Raw genomic sequence first — 24,726 nt, forward strand, 5'->3', positions numbered from 1 at the left:
TCTAAACTTCCACAGATGAGACACTGCAATGGTGCTGGCAAAAGACTCAAAAAATTGTCTGAATGGAGAAGATTTTGGACCTCACATTGCTATATATCAACATTGTTATATTTACCAATAGTATATTGGGCGTCCCCTGATAAGGACCTTGGGACACTGGAAATATATTTTCTATATGTTATCTCATTCAACACTTAACACATACTGAAAGTCAGAATCAATCACTAGTGTGCATTACTTCTGATAAGCATAGATGATAGAGATATTACGCCCTTATCTCAATTCTTTTGTTGTTGTTAAGGTTTATTTATTTCTTTTATGTGTACATAGGTCTGTGTACCATGTATGTACCTGGTAGCCATGGGGACAGGAAGAGGGTGTCAAGGCACCTGGGACTGGAGCTACAGATAGTTGTGAGCTAGCATGTGGGTGCAGAAAATCAAACCTGTGTCCTCTGGAAAAACAGCCAGTGTCCTTAACAACAGGGCCATCTCTCCAGCCTCTCTTACCTGAATTAAAAACTGAGACAGTGTTCAGACCTCAGGGAGTAGATGCCCCTTGGTTACTGACCCCAGTATACTACCTTAAGATGCTCAGGTTTATTTTCCTGTCTAACATCCAGACAGCAGCAGTCCACCCATCAGCTGACCAACAGCCTAAAAATAAGCTTTCAAAATGCAAATTCTAAAAACAAAATGCAACTGATCATTTTTGCTAATATTCCAGAAGCTCCTTTGCCCATTTCCTCTGATGTGATGTCTTAGATTCTTCAAGTCTCTTCTGTGAGTAAATATTAACGACTCGCCCTTATACTTCAAACTTAACTGCATCTCATGTCCAATCAACATCAACGGAGAGTGAGGTCCAAACTAAAATCCACAGCAGGTAAAGAGGATAAGACACAAGCCCCGAAGGCTGGTGCTGGCCTAATGACACCCACTGCTTCTACTCATTTGCTGAGATGCCCAGGAGTCTTCAAGGACACAAATCTTTGTTATGAAGGCTGAAGGTAGTGTCTGAGAGCAAGGACAGATAGAGGGAACCAGGAGTGGGGTTTGAAGAACCTACATTAAGTAGGTGAGCAGTTTAAAATCACAGGCTGTGCAAAACTGGTCAGCTATACAGGAGGATAGACGAGAATGCAACCGAAAAGCCATTCAGCTATTCTAAACCTCTTGAGAAAATTCAGCACAGGACAGACCAAAGACAGAAGGAAAAACAAACAGAATCTAACGGAAATGTCATAAATGTGCCCCCTTAGTGCCGTCTTACAAATGACTAACTACAAAGACTTGGGCCTCATCTTGCAGCCTCTGGACATTTGCTTAGGGAGCCCATGGCTGTAACCCAGCTGTTAACCACAGCAGCATCACCCACCTTCCTGTACAAAGCCACCAAGGAGGTACGGGTACCAAAGTTGGAAAGTAACAGTCATTTCTTTGGAAATGACCTAAAGAAGGTCTCCCTAAAGAAAGATGGCCAGAGGAATTTAACACACAGGTGGACATTCTGAGTTCAAATCCTGGATCTGACATCTCAGGGGCTGTTTCACAGATCTCCCTGCCCCAGAAGAAGTAATATCTCATGTAGGGGATACATGTATGGTGCTGGTAGGTGGTTTCCATGAGGTAGTGAGATGATCAAAATCTGTAATATTGATCACCCAGGGGTACATACTGGCTCTGCTAATGCCTAGGTGTCTGAAGCTATTTATCTCTTGCTTTCACAAAAATAACAATAAAAACTGTATTAGAAACTGAAAAATAACAAGTGTAATTGAAGATGGCAGTGCACAGGCCCCCTGGTGGTCATGAGCTATGACAGTCACAGTTAGAAACAGCATGGTGGCTACTCAAAACTGAAAAACGTAGGCCAGCAAAATGGCCCCGAGGATAAGAGCACCTGTAGCTAAGTCTAACTACCTGAGTTGTGTCCTGGTGACTTCAGTCAAAGGAGATAAATGATGCCTGCAAGGTGTCCTCTGATCTTCATATCCATACTATGGCAAACACACACACACACACACACACACACACACACACACACACACACCACACCACACCACACCAAATAAATATCTTTTAAAAAAAATACCTAGAAATGGAACCTTGGTGATGTTCCCTAACAATTCCACTTCTGACTTTATGCCCAAATGCAGGGTTATATTCTCAGTAGCATTGCTTACAGTCACTAAAATGTAGAAGCTGCTTGGTTTTCCACTAATGGATGCATGGATAACAAAATGTCATTTACATAGACAGTGAATAGTACTCAGCTTCGAGAAGGAAGGGTGTTGTTGAATATATCTCAACAGAGATGATCCTGCAGGCACTGTGGTGAGTAAGGGAGCCAACAACAAAAGGGGAAAACTGGGTCATTCTGCTATCACGAGGGACCTAAGTAGAATCTTAGGAGTAGAGAAGAATTTTAATTTCCAGGGCTAAGGTGGGTCAGGAATTGTCTTTCCGTGAGACAGAATTTCTTCATGAAGAAAACATGCTGGAGTCAGATGCTGGTAATGGTTGCACAACATTATGGATGCATTTAGTATCATTAGTCTGGAAGTTTATGCCATGTATACATTACTATGACAAAAACATCCATAGCGTTTCCCGGATGCAGGTGCATGGGCAAGATGGTAAAGGTCAGACAGGGAACAGTATGTATTTTCACTTAATATGTAATCAATCAGGACTACTCAGGTTCCTTCCCTTTTTATTGACAAGTGAAACAATGATTCAGCAGGCATCATTCTTTTTTTTTTTTTTCTTTTACATGTATTTGTGCTCTGCCTGCACATCTGTCTATGCACCAGGTGTGTGCCTGGTGCTTGAGAGGCCAGAAGAGGTTACCAGATCCAATAGAACTGGAGTGGTAGACAATTCTAAGCCATCCTGTGAGTGCAAGACATTGAACCTGAGTCCTCTGGAAGAGCCACTTAACTCTGGGCGCTCTTAACTACTGAGCTCTCTCTCCAGCCCCACTGAGAACAATTTAAAGATAATTAACTTTGAAGGACATGATAAATTCTCAAAACCATTTGCCCTTGATATTTGTCTACATTTTAATAAAATAACAATTAGGGAATATAACATGGACACTCCAAAATTTGAAAGGCTATTGTGATTGACAGTAAGCTGAAAAAGACTCATATAGAAAGGAGTGTTCCCATACTCTGTTTTGTATTTCCTAATGGCTGTTACTTGCAAATCATGCTTTTTTCTTTCCAGAAAAGCTTTACTGATTCTTTTAGAAAATGTAATTGTCATTCTTTGAAAATATACAGAATGCGTTTAAGCCACTAACTTAGGAACCCAATGATGGGCACTAGTTTCAGAACAAAGAAATGAAACTATTCATTGTGTTTTTCTCATATCTGGAATAATAAGCATCTATAAAAAGACAATTTAAAGAAGAGTCTACTCTGATTTTGCTGAAATCATGTCTTAAGGCTACACCACTGCTCACTTCTCCGGTGAGTGAGGCCCAATGGGAAAAAGTAGCAGATGTTGTCAGGCCAGAAGAGAATTCCCAGGATGTTGAGGGAAGACATAATGTTGGGCAGTCTCAATTCATAAACCAAAGCAATAGATGTCTACCAGAAAACAACAGCAATTGAGGAAATGGAGAAAACTGTAGTTACACATGTATACAGTGATGGACAGATGACAGGTAGACAGATGTATGAATGTGCAAATGAATAGATAAATAGATGATATATAGATAAATAGGTGATGATAGATAGATAGATAGTAGGTAGATATTGGGTAAATAGTAGATAAGTAGATAGTAAATAGGTAGATGATTGATAGTGGGTAGATAAATAGATGATAGATAAATAAATAATGTTAGATAGATAGATGACAGATAGATAGATAGATGATAGATAGATAGATAGATAGATAGATAGATGAAAAGTAGGAGACAATAGATACATGGGTAAATAGTTACTAAGATATGATTGATAGGTAATCAGTAGATGGAATCAACACATTGATAGATGGGCACAGTGGTTAGGTGTGTGAATGAGAGATGGATGAATAAATAGATGGATAGGAAGGTAGAGGGGAGACAGGTAGGAAGATCAATACCTTCAAAGCTTCTCATGAAGAAGTCTACAACCGAATTAAAATGTAATGACACAATTGAAAAGTCATACTCATTGGTGACAGAAAAATAACAGAAATAATATGATTCGACATTGAGGTCTTGTGATGGATGGGAAGTAGAAGATGGTTTCCATAATTTCAAAGGCATTAGACACTTGCACCACCAGATTCTCCCATAGATCACTAAGTGAAGAAAGTGGGAACTGGAAAAATCACCATTCCACTGTGTAAGCCTCCAAATTCTGTCATTGTTAATGGACAACTCAAATCATGTGGGCCGAGGATGGCAGTGGTTTCTCTTAAACTAGACAAAGTCTGTTCAACTGAACATACATGTTTCTCTTAAACTAGACAAAGTCTGTTCAGCTCAACAGTTCTGTGAAAATCCTCGACCGTTAGTTTCACTTGAACTTTGCTTCAGTCAGAGAAATTGGGATGGCACTGCTGAGTGTTTTCCTATGTGGTAGAGACACACTGCACCACGTAGCCTCGCCAAACCTACCCTGTTCCAGGGAGCTGGAACAAAAGGGAATCACACAGTCTCTGGAGGTGCCCTGACCCTGGATTAGTTTTGAGTTTTCTGTATTTTTCAGACCTAATTTCCAAAAGAAATACTCAAAAGCATAACAGTAAAGCAATTGGCTGTCTCTCCCTCACAGACACCATTTCGGGGACAACATGCATTGTACACAAACTGGAATCTGTTCATCAAGATCCCAGCAGCAACTAAAATTCCCAAGCTCTGCACAATGGTAGAAACGATGTAGAACCGAATATCCAGCTTCACAGAAAACTGGAAACGCCCATCTAAACTTATTTATCCAATAGCCTCTGGCCTCATATCTGTGGAATGAAGGGTTGGTTACTAAAAGTTCTCTGAAATGATGACTTTCTGTTTCATGATCAACCTCAGTAGGAGATACTGGTGAGGCATTGTTGAGGACATAATTAAGATACTAATAAGGAGGAAAGGTATGAAAATAATTCTATAATGTTGCCTGGCCTGCCCAGTGTCTACTCCCTGCTCTCTTGCTTGCTCTGTGTCCAGTGAAAAACCTAGAAGTTATTCCAGAGCACAAAGGCCACATACAACACACACCAGGACAGCCTCTATCCATCCCTGTGAGGGACATTTGGAATAATCAGAGATCATTTGCCAACAGTGGACATGGCAAAAGCCTTGACCATGTGTGCATATAAGAAAGTTATCAAAGCTTTCTCTCCTTTCCTCTCATGCTACTACCCCATTCAAATTCCTGCAATACCCACTCAGCTTCATAGACTCCCATGCTCTAACTCCTGTCCCCCAAAGCTAGTCTACTTGTCTCTGGATGACCACTACAGCTCATTTAATGGTCAGCCTTGATTTAAGCTGTAGGAAGTGGCAGAGGCCATCAAGATAATCCAGGTTTTTACAATTGAAGAGACATAGTTTTTCATTGCCAGTCAACACATTTTAACAGTTAATTGAGAGTATGCCTCAATAAAATGAGCTCATGCATCTTTTTTTTCATAATAATGTCAGTGTAACATTAGTCAATATTATCTGCTCATTAAATCATAATATCTTTTTAACAAAAATCTCACTGTACAAGACCCACACAAGCCTGGGCTCATCAACACTCTGAGAAGCTATGGGAAATTAAGGATTGCTAAAGGTTGGGGAGGTATATTCCTCAGTGAAGTAGCCACTAGTACATTGTCCTCACTCCGATAAGTACCTGCCATGCTCATGCAGGCAACTGTAATACTACTTTTATGTAGGAAAATGTAAAAAAAAAAAAAAATAATACAAATTTTATTAACTGACAAATTTATCACCATACACACTTTATAATTGTGAAATATTTTTAAAGATTTACTTTGGTGTGTGTGTGTGTGTGTGTGTGTGTGTGTGTGTGTGTGTGTGTGTTTGCCTACTATATGTATGTGCATCACATGTGTGCAATGTCTGTGGAGCCCAGAAGACGACCTGGGATCCCTTGTAACTGGAGGTTACAGAGGACTGTGAGCTATCATGTGGGTGTTGGGAGCCAAAGCCATGCCCTTTGTAAGAGCAGCCAGTGCTCTTAACCACTGGCCTATCTGTCCAGCCTCTAATTATAAAATCTTAACATAGATATTTTATAATACCAATCCTATGATTTAGGTGTGTTTTCTTTCCATTATTCAATTAACTGCAGTGGTATGAGTTATCCAATCCTTACACTAAGTGTGTAAGTCCTTCCAATCTTCTTCATTTTGCAAGGCACACTCAAACCCTGAATGCATTACCCTATTGCAAGCTTAGGTGATATCAAAATAGCCTTGACCCTAAATTCCTAGTGCTGAATTTTGCTCCTTCACCTACGGCATGGTTCTTCCCTGCCACCATCTCTCTTCCCCTAATCTTCTTCATGGGTGCCTAAGTTCCACATTCCCTGATTGTCATATTCGCTATACAAACCTGAGCTGAAAACATGCTACCAGGACCTTATGGTATTGGCTGAAGAACTTCAGATCATCTCCTCTGACTTATGAAGCAGAGTTTTCTGATTTTCATTCATTAATTTAAAAATGATAGTGGTAATGGCTTCACTCTTTGTCATTTATGTCTTAAAACATGGGAAATATGACTTTTCCTATGGATATCAGGCTTCCTATTTTGATCATTTCCTGGGCAGCCAATTCAGCCATTGTTAATGTTTAGGCTAATTAAGCTCCATATCTCTGAGCGGTAAAATTTCAACTTTATTTTTACTAAGAGTGTGCTCTGCTTTAATGCCATTTTCCTATGGGTTCTTGTGCTCAGGATAACTGTTGATTTCATATAACAGTCATCTTGTGTATTGCTCTAACAGTTAGTCTGTCTCAGAGTTAATGCCTCTTTCTCTGTGTGTATTTACATATGGCTATATGAGCAGCTTTTACATTGCCTATTTGTATTTATTTCTGCTCTTGCCTGTTCTTAGGAAACTGTTTATTAAAGGTTGCTAGCCCACACCCATCCTGGCTCAAATACAGACACTGAGTTCATTATCATACTCCCGTGAGAGAAAGAAAGCCTACCAGGAATCGACATCTAAAAATCTAGACAACAGCTAGGTTTACTTAGAACTTTGAAAAGCAATAGCAGAAGGTTTTAAAGCAATCTCCCAGGAGTTCTCTACCTCTCATCCTCTCAGCTCTACCTAAAAGAGAAGGAGGCAAAAAGACCTCGATGCTGTGGCTCAGACAAAGCAGACAGCCAGCAAACCCACCCCTGGTAAAGTACTCAGAAACAATTGGCTAGCAAATCCACTCCCCAAAGTGTGCCTTCCACTGGAGGTGTGCAGAAACCTCCACGTTACAGGCTCGCACTGTGGCACTAATGAAATTCTCGACTCCTGTTCCCCTGCCTGATGTGAAAAATGCTCAGGACTTCAAAACAGATTTAGAGGGCTGCTAAACAATACCCACCTGTGTGCCAGGCAAGCCAGATGTATAGCATTATGCCAGAAGGTACCCATATAGCTCACTGCACATGTAAAACTTACCCCAGAATCCATAGAGGGGAAACATTTCTTTCTCAAAAGACATTTCCTCTTCCTCCTGTTATCCTGAAAGTTAGATATTTTCCCCCCTGGGGTCAAAAGTTAACAAAGTCTATGAATTTGAGTGGAAAAGCAGGGCCAAGAATCAGGTGTTGGCAGATTTTACATTTTCATGTGTGAATTTTTAATATAAATGTGGGATGTAAGCATTAACACAAGTCTAAATGTCTCAAGGAGCATGTCTCAGCAGTTCAACTTTATAGTGATTGTAAATGAACCTGTGAAATTTTCCTGGACAATGCTAGTAGCATTTGGATTTTTTTTTTTTCAAAAAGTAAGTTAATTTCCTATTGGTTGTAACTGGATTGCATGTGTGCTGTTTTTTTTTTTTTGTTGTTGTTTTGTTTTTTGTTTTTTTAAATCATAGAGTAGATTTCAGCCAGTCACTGTACTTTTTTAATCATGCTGTCCCACAGGGACACACACACACACTTTTGTTTTTCCTCTGTCTTCCATACTGTCTCTATAAGCGTGCTATTGAAATATATTAAACTATGAAAAATACAAATAAACAGGTGGCCTTGATCTATTTATCTGGCTAAGGCTCTAGACTCCATATCTTCTTTTGAGGAAAGCATAGTTTGATGCAGGATGCCACATGTCAGTCAGAACCTTTCAGGTGCCAAGATATCTAGGGCTAAACCCAATCCCAGGGTCCCGTGGGCCCTGCTGATAGGCATGCCTGTACCTCTGTAGTGATTACAAATGGGAAACCATCACCATGACCTGGTTTCAAGCTGCTTCCTCCCAAAAGCACCACATATGTTAGAAAACACATCGACAAAAGCCCTTGTGGGCACCAAAAACCACATCCATTTACTTGAAAACTTGGCTTGATGGTCACTAGGGTCCAAGCATTGTGTTACCACTGTAGCATCAACAGTAAGATGGAAGCTCTGCCTTTGGAAAGCAGGGAGTCTCCCAAAGGGGCTAACACAAGTCCTCCACACCAACCCCATCCTGAGCCTGGGAACTTGTAGAGCACAATCACCAAGGGACCCACTGAGTTAGAATTTAAAATTTTCCTTAAAAAAAAAAAAAAGATAAACTTAATTATTTTTTTAAAAAAGTCTGCACCCTAAAGGGTCACATGGATCACCCTGGGAAAGGGAAATAGATGAGATCTCCTGAGTATACTGGTAGTTGGGGGTGGGCAATGGAGGGCAGGGGATGGGGAATGAGAACACAAGGGAAGAGGATGGTCAAGCTGTAACAGGGACAGAGTGGGAGAGCAATGAAAGAGATATCTTGATAGAGGGAGACATCATGGGGATAGGAAGAAACCTGGTGCTAGGGAAGTTCCCAGGAATCCACAAGGATGACCCCAGCTTAGACTAATAGTAATAATGGAGAGGGTGCCTGAACTGGTTTACCCCAGTAATCAGATCAGTGAATACCCTAACTGTCATCATAGAGTCTTTCTCTAGTAACTGATGGAAGCAGGGTCAGAGATTAACAGTCAAGCACCAGGCTGAGCTCCAGGAGTCAAGTCAAAGAGAGAGAAAAGGGATTCTATGAGCATCAAGATCATGATGGGGAAACCTACAGAAACAACCAAACCAAGCTAGTGGGAACTCATGAACTTTAGACCAACAGCTGTCGAGTCTCCATGAGACTGGACTAGGGCCCTTTGCAGTTGTGTAGCTTGATCTTCTTAAGGGGCCCTCTCACAGTAGGATCTATTGCAGGTGCATGAGCTGGCATTTTGGAGCTCAGTGCCCATAGTGGGTCACCTTGCACAGCCTTGATGCAGTGGAAGGGGCTTGGACCTGCCTCTATTGAATGTAACAGGCTCTGCTGACTCCCCATGGAGGCCTTACCTTTTCAGAGGAAGGAATGGGGGTTGGGTTGGGGGGGAAGGGCTGCGAGGGAGCTGGAGGAGGGAAGAGAGTGGGGGGAAATCTGTCTGTGGTTAGTATATTAAATGAATAAAAAATTCTTAATAGAGGGGAAAAAGGCTTGCAAATAAATAAAAACATAATATATCAAAATTAACCAGAATTTGAATTTTCCTTTCCTTGGTTGTCGTGGTTTATTTGTTGTTTGTTGTTTTATTTAGGTAGCCCTTGTTATCCCGGGAAGTCACTATGTATACCAGACTCTCCTCAAACTCACAGAGATCTGCTGGCCTCTGCCTCCTCAATGATAGGATTAAAGGTGTGTGCCTCCATATCCATTGGCCCTGAATTTTCCTTTTCAAGTACTCAGCATATGTAAACATTGGAAGATTAAGATTCTCCTGATCAAGAAGTCATGGAAAGATGAAAGGGTAAGAAATAATTCACATATGTTGAGATGGAATACAGGATCCCAGAGTAACTCCTGGAGAGAGAGGATGGACTGTAGTGGGGATGTGATGAGTTGAAATGAAGAGAATGTTTCTTCACATCACCATGACATAGTCAGATGGAAAACACACATGTGACAAAGCACATGCTTGCTTATGTAGAAATCTCTGTGTAGATACCCACATCCTCCTGACAGTGTCAGGGGAAGCCACAGGTTTCCAAAAGGACAATGTCTGGTAAGATGCCTTGTCCTGACACCCTATCACATCCAGCTCTCTGCGAACACTGGACAGCATGCTTGTCTTGAATGTTTCAACTTTCAACCCTTCAAGAATCTTCCCAAGCCAGGTCCCTGACCACCCCACACTCATTCCTAGGTACCCAACAGGGTTTGTCCTCCAGTCACCTGTGGGGCTGTCACCCATTCATGTCCCAGTATAATAATTTCTTATAGAGGGCATGGCATTTGTGAACTGTCAGTGTTGCAAGTAAAGACTGCACTGTCCCTTTAGTGAAAAGCCATCAATTATTCTGTGTCCGATTTACCCAGGATTTTGACTGTCTCCACCTTGGTCTTTCATTGAATTCAAAGGCATCCTTATCAAAGTCCTGCATACTAGAACAAAAGTTCTGAGATACTCCTCTCTTTCCTGTCCATGCCATTCCCCACCCTTTCCCATCCCAGAAATGGAAGACAAATGCCAGGTTCTATCACTAGCTTTTACACTATAATATACATGCTATATAACATGCTTACATCCCCATTGCAAGCCCTAGTGATATATCATAGAATTTTCTTTCATGCCAGGGACACAGATGATCTCTGTGGCCATTCTCAACCTGGGGTCTCATAACCCTCTTGTCCAGCTACATTATGGGAAATGAATTTGCACATACATCCTCGCTATTACTTTAATCATGAGCCACATTTTATGGTACTTGGTCTGCACTAAGCATGGACAGGGAAAATTTATTATTTAATTTGTTACAAGATACAGGGAAATGATGCCCCCTTGGGGAAATGCCTGACATAGGATCTGCAGTCTGGTGAGTGATAGAACTGTGCTTGGAAGTATGACCTCAGCTTGACTGACTAATCCTATCTCTCCAAAGGCTGTCAGACACAAACTCATCAGTCAGAACTAGTCTGCAGCTGAATTGTTCACAACTCATACACTAAAAAGGATGGAAAAATTAAGGACAAATACAACAGGATAGACTATATATGGCCGGAGAAGACAGGATTTATTGTCTGGTTCCTATAAAAAGCATTCAGACCATACAGTCTATTACCACGAGGAAGAGGAAGCTGCCACCTGCTCAGCTCCTTTAATGTGCTGTCTTTAGACAAGTTAGCAAGTGCTCACTGAAAACCCAATGACAATAATAAATATGAGTTGGCATCATATGGGAGTTCCTTTTCAACAGGGACCTATTGGAATGTGCTATGGAAGGACTTCATGCCAACATGTTCATTTACTACTTCAAACAAAACAAGTGAGGGAGTGTCTGTTCTGGAATTTTATAGATAATGAAACCACACCTCAGGCCAGAACCCCTGCAGGTCCACATCCTTAGAAAGCCTCCCTCACTAAATCATGGGAGTAACACACTTGTCTCAAACTTGTAAGATGAGTTGGCTCTATCCTGATCCAAGGCCACTGGAATGAACCACACTTTACAGTTTGCTTGATGCCATTTGGAAGTCTGGATTAAATAGGCCTTATGTATTCACATGTTTGTAGTTTAGAGTGTGGCTCACATACTGCCTAAATCTATCTACACACACACACACACACACACACACACACACACACACACACACACAGACACACACGGGGCTGGTGAGGCACATATTCAGAATTCCAAGTCATCATGTGTAATTTTTTTTTTCCTTTGGTTTTTTGAGACAGGGTTTCTCTGTGTAGCTTTGCACCTTTCCTGGAACTCACTTGGTAGACCAGGCTGGCCTTGAACTCACAGAGATCTGCCTGGCTCTGTTTCCCGAGTGCTGGGATTAAAGGCGTGTAACAGTATTGCCCAGCATTTTTTTTTTTTTTTCATCATGTGTAATTTTGCATTTAAATTTCCACTAATTTCTATATAAATTTACATTTCTAGAGCTACTGAGTTACTCTCAGGACAGAAGAGTTTTATAGAAGTAAATTTGCAGATGAAAATGAAGTCAAGGGTCACAATTAAGCCATGTGATTCATGTACATAATTACAAAATGCTATGACTTAATGAATATACCAATTAATTGACCAGTTGATTAATACTCTAGGGCTCCAAATATAATTCCTTAGCTTTTGAAAGGATGCTTTGTTATTAATTTTTTTAAAGGTGGAGTTCCTGGGCCTTCAGGAAGATGCTAGCTCTGGAAATAGGCAGTGTTTGGGAGACAGGTCATGGAGGTCACTGATTCTCAAATGTTCTCACTCAGGACTTTTTGGATAGCATCATCCTTAGGTACTCATATTCACACACTTAAAGAGCAGCATAAGTAGAACCTTAGAAAACACAGCTCTCACCCATCCATGTTTTTTGCTTCCTCCACAGCCTTTCTGATACAATGAGCTAATGTAGAAGTTCATTGAGATACATAGATTTTTGGGTCTGGTTCATTTCAGTGTGCATTTTAAAAATCATTCTTTAAACAAATTAGAATTGAAAAGTATAGCATGACTTATTAAAGATATGAAGTCATTAACTGCTCAAGGACATTAATATACTCTCAAGGTCAAACTCTTTCATTCTACTGACTAGAGCAATCACTCCAATCAAAGATGGTCTGTTCTTCATATTTCTCCATCTTTGAATAAACTAAGCTCTGGCAACAGACCACAGTGGCCTATGTCTTAAAGGCTTGATTTTAAGAACAAAAGCTTAATTGTGTAGTTTACGTGCAAGATCCTTTTCCTACTTTGTTGCCCATGGAAACGCTAGCAAAGAGCAAGTAGACAACAAACGGAGGCGACCCCCTACCAAAGCTCCAGCTCACACAGGGCTCCGAGCATGAGCTTTCAAATAAACAGCTGTGTGGGCACTGCTCTGTGTAACAGGGGCAGCTTGAAAGCGTGCTCTGTGATGCTCCCATTTAACTGCATCTCCAAGATAGTGCAGGAAATCTCAGCTCCCGCGCAGGCTGCTCCTCAAGATGAAGATCAGTGTATTGATAATGAAACAGCTGCTTGGCAGAGTTTCTTGCTCTGAGGCAGGAAATGAAGGCTGCAGGACAGGAGATATGCCTGGCTTTATCAGGGAGGATAAAAAACCAAGACAGCTTTGCTGAGAGAAATCATTTAAAAGGTCAAGCTAAGAGAGAAAAACAATCCTTACTTCTCAGAAGCCCATAGAATACATCTGGCCTGATGCTTCTACCCGTCCAGACCATCAGGATGGAAACAAAGTGAGTGAGACACTTGTTAAAGACAAGTCCTCATGGACAAGGCTGGGTCCCAGCCCTGCCATGTGGGATCCCAGGATCCAGAGTGAGCCTGGAGCAAGTGCCCTGTGAATCACCTTCCAGCCTCAGTGACATTAGCTACCTTCCTATCCTATTGGAAGGTATAGTGTACCTCTGTGCTTAAGCCTTTCAATAATTCTGAAACCAACTGTCAAAACTCCCATTTTACAGACCCGAAAAGGTATAAGGTCACTAGGTATTCTTTTGACATCAGGAAACCTACACTTCCCTGTGTCTCCTTGAGTCTTCATCTAAGTTAACATTCCTATCAACATACTGGATTCACTAAGACTAGAACCAAAGCAAAGTCAATGAAAACAGCCAAAGATCCTGACACAAGATCAATCTTCTTAAGGGAATTATATGATTTCAAATACATATCTTAGGAAGCCACACATGTATTCCTGTGTTTAAATTTGCTGAGTGGACAAGTGTGCAGCTGAGTGACCTCAGTGCCACTTCATGCACTGACAGTCGTAAAGTAAATAAGAAGTATTATTGTTCCTTGTCAAAGTAGCTGCCTTTGAAGGAAAACCTTTAGCACTTCTAGTAGGACAAGCTACTGGGAGCTACTTAATGTTTATCTTTTATTAAAGAAGAATTTCTAGAGGTGAAAGCATAAACCAAGGTAAGGTTCTGATAACGGTGGATGTGATTAAAGACATACAAACATGATGTGCATCGGTTACTCCTTCATACAGCAGTTGTAGAAAACTGAAAAGCTCATGTAGAAAGGAAATGAGGCAGCTGGTTTCAAGATTCATCCATATCTTATTACTGACTGACATTCAGAGGCTGAGCAACTTCATTGTGAATATAAACCTCAAGACAAAACTGAAAATGTGGCCACCTCAGTCCCTTGAGTCTAAATTAAATTGCTTTATATGAAAACTTAGTTTCTATGCATCTGTTAGATAAAATTTTAAAATGGAATATGGAAATGAACATTTATAAGCCCTAGATTAAAATGGTCAAAGAAAATTAAAAAAAAAAACATTGTAGCTTAAAGGAAAAGTGTTTAAAAAGAAGAAGCAAGTTTTTTTGTTTTGTTTTGTTTTTTTTTGAGGGGGTAGGGTTATTTTGAAATCATACAGTGATCAGGAAAAGTTATTTTGAATGTTAATGGGATAATAACTTTTTTTTTAAACTCAAGATAAAGAGCACGTTATAATTAGAATAACTGTAGCCACAGCCTAGGGACTGCTGTTCATTTTCTGAATTCAGGCAGAGAAGATTCATGGGAACCTTCTGCAAATGTTAGCAATGTTTGCCTTATCAATCGAAGCTTAACTGTGCCATCAGAAAGCTGCTGTGACGGTAAGTCTCAGCTGTCAGCCTGACTGGATTTACAATCCCAAAGAGACACACACACTGGGTGTGTTGGCAAGAGTTCTTGCAGGGAGGATTGACTCAGGGAGTAGGACCCATTCTGAATTTGAGTGTCCCCCCACCCCATCATGATTTGGAAGCCTGGATGAATGAAAAACAGAGACAGGTCAGAGGTAGCTGAGCACTTAGTATTCCCTTCTCTCTCCATGTTTGTCCAGAGATATGAGCAAGCAGTTTTGACTTCTCCCCATCACAGCCTAGAGCCAGCACACCATCTTGCCAGGATGGACCGTACCCTCAGACCATGAGCTGAAATAAGTGTTTTTGTTTGTTTGTTTGTTTTGTTTTGTTCTTTGAAACAGGGTTTCTCTGCGTAGTTTTTGGAGCCTGTCTTGGAACTAACTTTGTAGACCAGGCAGGCCTTGAACTGACAGAGATCTACCTGGCTCTGCCTTCTGAGTGCTGGGATTAAAGGCGTGCATCACCACCTCCTGGCCAAGTGTTCCCTTCCTAAGGTGCCCTTTATCCGATATTTTCTCATTAGCTCTCATGCACAATCTCTTCAATTTCTGGAGAACAATTAAAATCAGAACAATGAATGGAATCCCGGCTTAGGTGGGAAACTGTCTCTTACCCTGGCAAAGTGGTGCAATCGAGTCCCACCGGTACACGCCCCCTGGGTTCCGCCGGCAGGTGGCATTGCTGTGGCCAATCATTCGATATCCAGGCTTGCAGAAGTAATGTACCTTGCTCCCCACTGCCCCCGTGGTTTTGTTTAAAATGCCACCATTCTTCAGTGTAGAGGTAAGGCTGCAGTAAGGAGCTGGGACATAGGAAAAAACACAGTTTACAAACCAACATGGGACAGAGGCATGCTGCCAACAAAATATCTCTAGAAGCTGGGAAATGAGCAGCAAGCGCAATCTTTTAAAATAAGAATCTAAAAGCCCCACAAGGTTTTCTTGTAAATCTCAGGGACCTGATGCTGTGATTCAGCACTAGGTAGGATGCTGACTTCAGCATGGCCAGAAAGTAATAGATTTTCACAGTGGGTTCCCCATGAGGTACCCTCAGGCTCCCTCTCCTAAAGACAAGGGTGAGAAGTGATGGGGCATTGCTTAGGGCACTACATCTGCAACAGAAACATTCTCTACATCTTCAGAAAGGAATGATTAGAACAAAGACAACAGGCATTGAACATTTTTTGCAATCAAGAACATAAAGTTTTGTTTAGTGGTCTGATGGACTGTGCTATGATATAGACATGAAACTTCTTTTATAATCCATGAAATTTGAATTAAAAAATCTTTGCTCAAATGTAGAAAATGTGGAACTTCAAGTAACAAAAATCTGTGTTAGCAATGAAAGTATCCTCTTTGTTGGGAGACATTTTTAAACTCATAGATGGCATCAGGTTATATTTATTTTATATGTATGAGTGTTTTGCCTGCATGTATGCCTATGTACCATGTATGTGTTTGGTATACTTGGAGCCTAGAAGAGGAGGTCTGCTGTGGATAACACTATGTATAAGTAAAATACTGGCCAGTAGCCAGGCAGGAAGTATAGACGGGACTAACAGAGAGTAGAATTGAGAAAACAGGAAGGGAGAAGGACACACTGGAGCTGCCGCCAGGACAAGAAAGATGTAAGGTACCAGTAAGCCACAAGCCACGTGGCAAAGTATAGATTAATAGAAATGGGCTGAATATAAGAGTAAGAGCTAGACAATGGCAGGCCTGAGCTAATGGCCAAGCAGTTTAAATAATATAAGGGTCTGTGTGTTTATTTTAGACGTGGGTTGTGGGACTGTGGGGGCTTGGTGGCACCTGGAGAGAAGCTCTCCAGCTACAGGGGTCAGATACCATGGGACTAGAGTTGCAAATGGTTATAAGCCACCATATGGATGCTGGGAAACAAACCTGGGTCCTCTAAAAGATCAGTATGTGTCCTTTGTTCATAAGCCATTTCTCCAGATTCCTAGGATTAGTATTTCACACACACACACACACACACACACACACACACACACACACACACACACACAATTTTTATGGGCCTGAGTATTTGTATGCACATCACATGCAGACAGTAGCCCTCAGTGATTGGAACACAGGAACTGGAGTTACAAGCAGCTGTGAGTCTTGGGAGCTCTGGGAACCAAACCAGTATCCTCTACAAGAGTCCAAAATGCTCTTAACACTGAGTAATTTCTCCAGCCCCAACAGGTATTAGTTTTAAAGCCACAATCTGCTGCATACATTTGGATGAATGAAAGGTCCTATATTCTATTTATGTATTTAGTGAAACACAGCTATTTTGTCTTTACTAATCTGTTTTTACTATATTGTATAATCCCATGAATGTCCATCAATAAATGAAAGTAACAATACAGTCAGAGTTCAGTGCTAGAAACCCCCAGTTCCTTTTCTGAACAACCCACTTTCCCATCACATAGAGCAAAGCCCAGGCCTGTACTGGGAAGATCTACAACACGTGTACCAGGCAAATGTAATGGGCAGATATGTAGGATGTGGTCATGTGTACCATATATTATGGGCTGGAGCACACTAGCCCACCTCTTGATGAACTCCTAACAGACAACAGAGTCTCTCTGAATTTTAAGGGAAAGTCTGTGTTTATGTATATTACACATATCATATGCATGAGTGTATATGCATTACGTATATACACATTAATACATGACACATGCAGGAACATCTCCATGGAAAAACATATCATTTCATGGCCTCCCTCCTGATGTGGCTGGATTAAAGAGTCTGTTGCCCCATGGATGGAAATATGCTTTGGAAGATAGAGGTTATGTGTTTCATGTCAGTGAGCTAAATAACTCACCACATATGATATGAGATATATTCTGTTCACCATGACCTCCTCTGCCCTATTCACTCTGCACATGGGAATAAACTCAAACAGGCTAAAAAGTGTGATCATCCATTCTTCAGAACAAGGGTGCTAATCCAACCCCTACTCAGATGCTGTCTGTAAAACTGGCCTGATTTTTTTTTTTTAATCACACCTTCAAGAGAAGAATGTCTGAATCCCCTGCTCATTGTCCCCACACCACATCTCCTGCTGTTCTCATACCATATTCCTTGGCTATATCACCACATTTCAAATGTCAAAGCCTGGCTGCTGGAGAGGCTTTCTAATCTCTTTTAACTAGAGACGGCTAGAAACTCCCAGCCCCCAACACTCATCTTGCTCCTCCAAGGTTGATCTCTGCCCTGAAAACACAAATCACCAGTGGGAAGAAAAGCCCTTCAAAAGACCCTGCAACTAATATGCTAGATGGTATCTTTCCAAGGACACATCTCCAGGACTTTCCCACTTACGGCCAACTAAGAGGAACTTAGAGCTTGTGCTTCATCACTAATCTGTTCCCAGGAATTAACCTCCCTGTGCTCTCAGTGGGTAACAGAAACACTGGTGTATGTCGGATCACATTGATCATTGTACATGGGGTTTAACATTCCATTAATGTGCTTGAAGATTCCATCAATTTAACACAGAGAACAACTTACAGACAATGATTAAAGAATATCAATTAAAGATAAAATAACTCAGATTTTAATATGGAAGTACACATATATGTATGCTAAATGTAAATGTTCATACAAAATATAGACTAGTATATAAAGTGTATGCATGCTGTAATGATAAAGAAATATATAGAATGCAATATAGATAAAGTAACATGCTAGGGACAACAGCCGATTACAGTTTTTACCATTTATGGCAATATAACTATCATTTTTTCCCAATGTTAATGCTAATTTTGACTACATTACTATAATTTGAAGGAAATGTCTTTGTTGTCTATGGTATAAAATTTTAATATTTACTCTCTCATCAAGATGTTTTAAAATATTAATCAAGTTTGCTTATTAGTTTGGGTCTCTCACTCAGATTAATTCTCCTCTATGTTCTCCCTCTTGCTGGCCATTAATTGCCAGAAGTCAGATGTATACCATAATCTACACCTATTGTTAATGAAGACATGTGGTACTGAAAACCCTTTTAGTTGATGTCCAGGCCCTACTAGTCACCTGCATAGCGGATCTTGAATCCTTTCTTGGTGGTTGCATGGTCCGTAGACCAGCGAAGGTATAGATGGTTACTTCTGCTGGTAAAATTGGATTGTTCCGTGTGGTTCCCACTTAAGACCACTAACAGAGGACTTTGCCCAGAAGAACCTAAATAAAGCAGAAAAACAAAACATTTAGATGTGAGTGCCTACAAAATGCAGATCATTCATAGTTGTTGATTAAACATATGTACAATATATAGCTGTTTATTTCCAAAGTTAACAATAAAATTCAAATGAAAATAACAACAAATGCACTACATAATTAAGGAAAATAAAACTTTGGGGAGGGGAGCCAAGTACATAAGTTACTAATGACATACTCTGGAAATGAGTCAAATACATCAGTGAAACAGTGGCATTTGAAAATGTGAACATATTTTCATCATTACAACTTAGAATATAATGCAGATATGGAAAACCAAAAGCTTTCTTGCAATATCAGTGAAGTATAAGTTAGGCCAATCACTTTGGGGAACAAGTTGGTGATATATAGTAAAATTGAAGCTTTAATTCATCAACTCTAGCACATAGGAACAAAAGTTATTTATAGAGCAAATATGTATATTCCAATATTATTGATCTTGATAAACCTTGGAGCAAAACTTTCTTTAAGTGCTGGAAATATCATGAGGAGAAATTAAATTTATATAGTATCTGAAATTAATAAAGTGAATATATGTATATACATATAGATAAATCCAAGTATAGCATAAAGGTGTCTAAAAGTACCCATTTGTAGATTAATATCACAAAATGATTGAAACATTCAAATGTGTTCAACATAAGAAACATATGTGCAGAGAGATGATAGATGGCTGAGTGGGTGGATGGGTGAGTAGACTGATTGGTATATGGGTAAATGGATAGATGGATGGATAGATGGATAGATGGGCTGGTAGATGAGTAGATAAACTGATAAATAGATGGGTGGATGGATAGGTAGCTTGGTGGATAGATGGATGGATGGACAGATGAGTGAAGAAATGAGTAACTATAAGAACATTCACAACATTGGCCCATTTAACTCTTTCTTTGAGTTACTAGTCTCCACAGTAGAGCTAGAAGCAGACATGTGCATCAGTGGACATTCTAAAGGACTCTCTGGGCTTCACTTATGTACAAGCGCAAGGCCCAGTAAGTGTAAAAATCAGATAAAAGTTAGGTTGATATATATTCTGTATATTCAAAAGTTTTCAAAATGTTTATACAGCAAAGTTATTAAACATCCAGTGTAACTTCTTATGACTGCATCTTCACATCACTTGGGAGAAAAACCACTGTGTAGAAACAAGAGTTCTGTTCAGCTCCTTTTCTATTAATGGATGCAACAACATTGCCTTGTCTTAAAAACATTACTGGCTTTTCTGCATTTCACAAGTTTGTGCATAGGAAACATAAGCGAATTGGTGAATGAGCATCCTGTGGCTCTTCATAATCTAAAGTTATCAGAGCGAGTGACACCCACGTTTGAATCACACATAGAATTTCCATTTGTGGAAAAATACTGACAAACCACAGCTTTACTTCCTCTTACTCCCAAACCATTTCTAGTGACTTTCCCCAAATGAAACTGTGCAAGGCTCTGTTGGACTCTGCACAAACATGCATTAAATTCCTGTTTCCAAGAACTCAGAAAGAGACTGCCCCTGGAAATGTGTTCTACATAGAGAGAGCTAGGTTGAAATGAATTTGCAGGGGTGGGCCTGAATCCAGCCTGAATGGTGTATTATAAGAAGATTGGGACACAGACATGCAGAGAACAAGCACATGATGACTACAGGAAGACAACATATCTGCAGCTAAGGAGAGGCTCAGGGACATCAGCTTCCCCACACTTGGATTCTTGATTCTTATTCTCCAGGTCTGAGAAAATATTCTCTATCACAGGGACTTGGTTATAGCAATTGCAAGAACATGCAAGGAAAACCAACCAAGTATAAACAAGTGTGGAGATGGTATAGAGGGTCCCCAGAAAGGATTCTTCTTTTTATGAAAGATAGTCTCCTGTGATTGTTTGCTAAGTGACAGAAGGGTGATAACCCCACTTTATACAGAAGAGGGCAGAGGCATGAGCTGTGTGGTATCTGCTCATGGCTGTTCAACAAGATCATGTATCCTCAGAAACAAAATGCCTCTGGGAAATTATCCTGAGTTCACCATACTTTAAATGTCATTTTTAATGACAGAATGCAAGAGTCATTTTCAAGAGCTGCTCATCTCCCATCAAACCCCTTACTGCTCTCCATCTGCTCTCTGTCTACATCATAGTGAGCTTGCCTCTACCTAGCATGCAACATAAATAGCCCAGAAAGGAGAGGTGCAGGTCCCTTTCCCAGGGCAGCCAACGATGTGGTCTCCAGCAACCAACCATGATAGGAATTCAGACACCATTCTTCTCTGAGTTCTATGATGATGAAAAACAAAATGTGGAAAAGCTACACATGAGCCATAGAGAGTAATGTACTCTGGGCAAAAGGTGCTCATAGCCAGTGTGTTCAGCCTACTTCTGCTCAGGTCACCAAGTATAAAACAACACCTGTGTCATTCAAATAAGATAGGAATGATATGTAGTGCAGAAATGTCATCACTTGCAGAAGTTCTCCATATAGAGCGCTGACTTTTCTCTTTATAGAGAAATACTTGAAGTCAGAGCAATGCAAGTCATGAGTCTCTGTTAGCTTGACAGAAGCTGTGGTTGTCTACTCTCTAGCCCTTGATCTTGGTTGTGGTCTGGCCATATTGAGACAATACCAGATTGTAAGCAATTAATGCAAAACTGTTGATAAGGATTTTGCTCCTGAAATTCAGAAGCATGAAAGTATTGTGTTCTATATTCCAGTTGAAGGAAACAGAGGACACACATAAGCTTGCAACAATCCCATATCAGCACCTACTTATGATTCAAATAGGTGTATACACCTGTACTTGTGTGAATAAATACAGAGACAACAGCCTGTGTGGTACTGTTTTCCTTTGTGTGTGTTTTGTTTGTTTGTTGTTTCTAGGTATAACACTGAGATTTTCATTTCCAGTACAGCCACCTGTAGAACTTGACTCCTGTGGGTCGATCCACACAAGTGATTTACTTCTCACGGTCCATCAAGTGAGTGATACTCATGGAAACACACAAAATCAATTAAAGTAACTTTTATCACCATATAGATTATGGTTAATCTGAACCCAATGACAAATCTATGGAACATAGAAGACCCTGTGATCTTGGACACACATTACTGGGTACAGCTCTACTCTGCTTGGAAATGATGAAGACACTGGCCTGGGCTCCATCTCAGCTGATTATCCAGCTACCTACACTGGTATATTATGGTACTTGTTAGAGCTGCATAAAACCAAGACACTGGTGCCCAAAGCACACTGGTTATCAAATTTACCCAATTTTGCTATATAAAATAACTCTGTAAAGACATTGGCAACATTTACCACTTAGGTGTCTATATGAGCCACTCATTTCTAGAAAAGTAGACATTTGAAGTGATAAAAGTCTTCTGAAAGAACTCTTAATTGTCCTGCAGTACCTAGAGACTCCATCTCTCTCTCTCTCTCTCTCTCTCTCTCTCTCTCTCTCTCTCACACACACACACACACACACACACACACACACACAAAAAAAAAAAAAACCCAAAAAACAAAAAACACCACCAACATAATAGTATTGTTTGAAGGTCACCTGATATCTGAGAAAGCTCAAGTCCTATCATGATTCATTTGTGCTGTGGTTGTGGGAAGATGTAATTAGACAAATCTGACCCATCTTGGCACTGAGACATTAAGATGGTGTTTTGTTTTCATTAATGACCCTCATGGCGCTGAGACATGTGAATTGAAGAGGCTTACCATCAAATACTTCCAATGCATCAAATTGCTTTTCACTTTGAAATGTGTCCACAAAGAGAGTAATGTTAAAGTTTGGCTCCACTTTAATACTCCAAGCACATGTCTGGGAATTAAAATAGTTGCCTGGATACCCCGGACTGAGGATCACTCCGGAAGATTCTGTTCGTACTTCATTTGCTGGACATTGTGCTAAAGAGAGAAGAAACAGTTAGAGGTCTGCATTAACACAACAAATCCAACATTGATGGGATGGATTCTGTCTTTCTACACAAAATCGCATGAGAAAAGACAGTTTATTGAGCTCTGACTACATTTAATACAGGACAAAGACACTCCAGAGAGAGGTAGAGTCATAATGAGCAGTGTGTGCTTTCTACTGCCTCTACACAACACTAGCCACAGCACCTCTGGACCACCCCAATGAGGCCTCATGCATTTTATCACAGCAATCCAAAGCCATCTCAATGCAAAAGTAAAGACAGATATCTCATCTTCAATACAATATAAAACAATATCGCTCTTTATATATAAAAAATGTCCCATTTCTATTCTGACCCTTGTTATACTTAGATAAATAAAATCTAAATATTTGTTTCCTTTTTTTTTTTTGAGCTGAGGATCGAACCCAGGGCCTTGCGCTTGCTAGGCAAGTGCTCTACCACTGAGCTAAATCCCCAACCCAAATTTAAATATTTGATGTGACCATTTAGGTATGAAAAGAATCAGAGAAATACTGTCAAAACCACCTTGCACTGTTTGCTATAATTTTCAGCAGGACCCATGATTTCTAAAGTAAAACATCTGTTACTGAAACACTAAGATAATACAGTTTGGTGACACATTTTTTTCCCCCAGCCTTCTATTTTGATCCAGCTACTTCTAGGCTAATTAAAAAAAAAAATTAATGTAAAATCACCAAAAGAGTTCCTTAATACTCTCATTGCTGAATTAAGTTATATTACAGAAATGCTTTCTTATAGAGCTACAAAGAAACGCCCAATCAGCCATAGCACATAAAAAGTGATGCACTAGCATTATTCATAGACTTCAAGCAGATCAGTAGCCAGATTTTCCCAAAGACAATGAGAATTTGTCAAAGATGGGCATCTCATTTGGTGGGTTTTCCCATTTTAATGAGTTGACTGTGTGTTATTATTTACACATACATTTCACCATGAAGACACTTCTCAAACAGGAGGGAGAAGCTTATAAAGAGTCTTTCCTAAATATTGTCTTTGAAGTTTGTCCATTCAGTTGGAGAGTTCCTTACAGTTCAACAGACTTTTAGACAAAAAAATAAACAATTAAATCTAGCACAGAATCCTTTAAAAATATTATAGATCAAAGTTCTAAAGTATTCACAGTATAAACTAATTACAGTAATGCTGCTGAAAGCAATTCCAAATGGAAGTCATAGACAGCACTCAGTCAAAAGTCCTATTTTCCGCAGTGATGGTGATGATACAGTTAGCTCTCAAATGGGACTGGCACCTTCCATGCTTAGTGTTTTCAATGATAAATGTTCCCACGGGTTCAGGCATTTGAACATTTGGTCCGCAGTGGTGATGCTGTTTGGGGAAGCTAAGGAGGTACAATGTGCTGGAGGAAGTACGTCACTGAGGGTAGGCTCTGGGAATATGCAGCCATGCCCTACTTCCCTTTGTTGCTTACATTGCTTCAGGTTTGCCACAAAGGTGTGATCTCTCTTCACTTTGATCCCTGCTGCCATGCCACCCCTCCATGATGGACTCTTCTGCCTCACCATGGTGGACTCTTAGTCCTCTGGAACCATTAGTCAAAATAAGTTGTTTTTTTTTTTTTTTTTTTCCATCAGTTGCTTTAGGTCTTTTTTTTTGTGTGGTTTTTTTTTTTTCCCACGATGACAGAAAAGGAACAAATAAAAAGGAGAAACTCTTGCACTGACATATTAGCTGAGTTCTATCTTCTCATTTCAGCTAAGGCAGAAGAAAATGGAAAGAACAGGCTCAGGTCAGT

At 40.2% G+C, this 24,726-nt stretch overlaps 1 protein-coding gene across 1 annotated transcript in view; it reads right to left on the bottom strand.

Moving 5' to 3' along the window:
• Csmd1 (CUB and Sushi multiple domains 1) overlaps positions 1 to 24,726 on the bottom strand; it is a 600,818-nt gene that overhangs the window by 75,504 nt on the left and 500,588 nt on the right. Inside the window, exons 42-44 of the mRNA XM_036209300.1 lie at positions 22,732 to 22,920; positions 18,836 to 18,982; positions 15,400 to 15,588 (exon numbers count right to left, since the gene is read on the bottom strand). Of these exons, the coding sequence (XP_036065193.1) occupies positions 15,400 to 15,588; positions 18,836 to 18,982; positions 22,732 to 22,920 (525 nt within the window). The remainder of the gene's footprint in view (positions 1 to 15,399; positions 15,589 to 18,835; positions 18,983 to 22,731; positions 22,921 to 24,726) is intronic.

The sequence above is a fragment of the Onychomys torridus genome, chromosome 17, assembly GCF_903995425.1.
Source record: "Onychomys torridus chromosome 17, mOncTor1.1, whole genome shotgun sequence".
Classification (NCBI taxonomy): domain Eukaryota; kingdom Metazoa; phylum Chordata; class Mammalia; order Rodentia; family Cricetidae; genus Onychomys; species Onychomys torridus.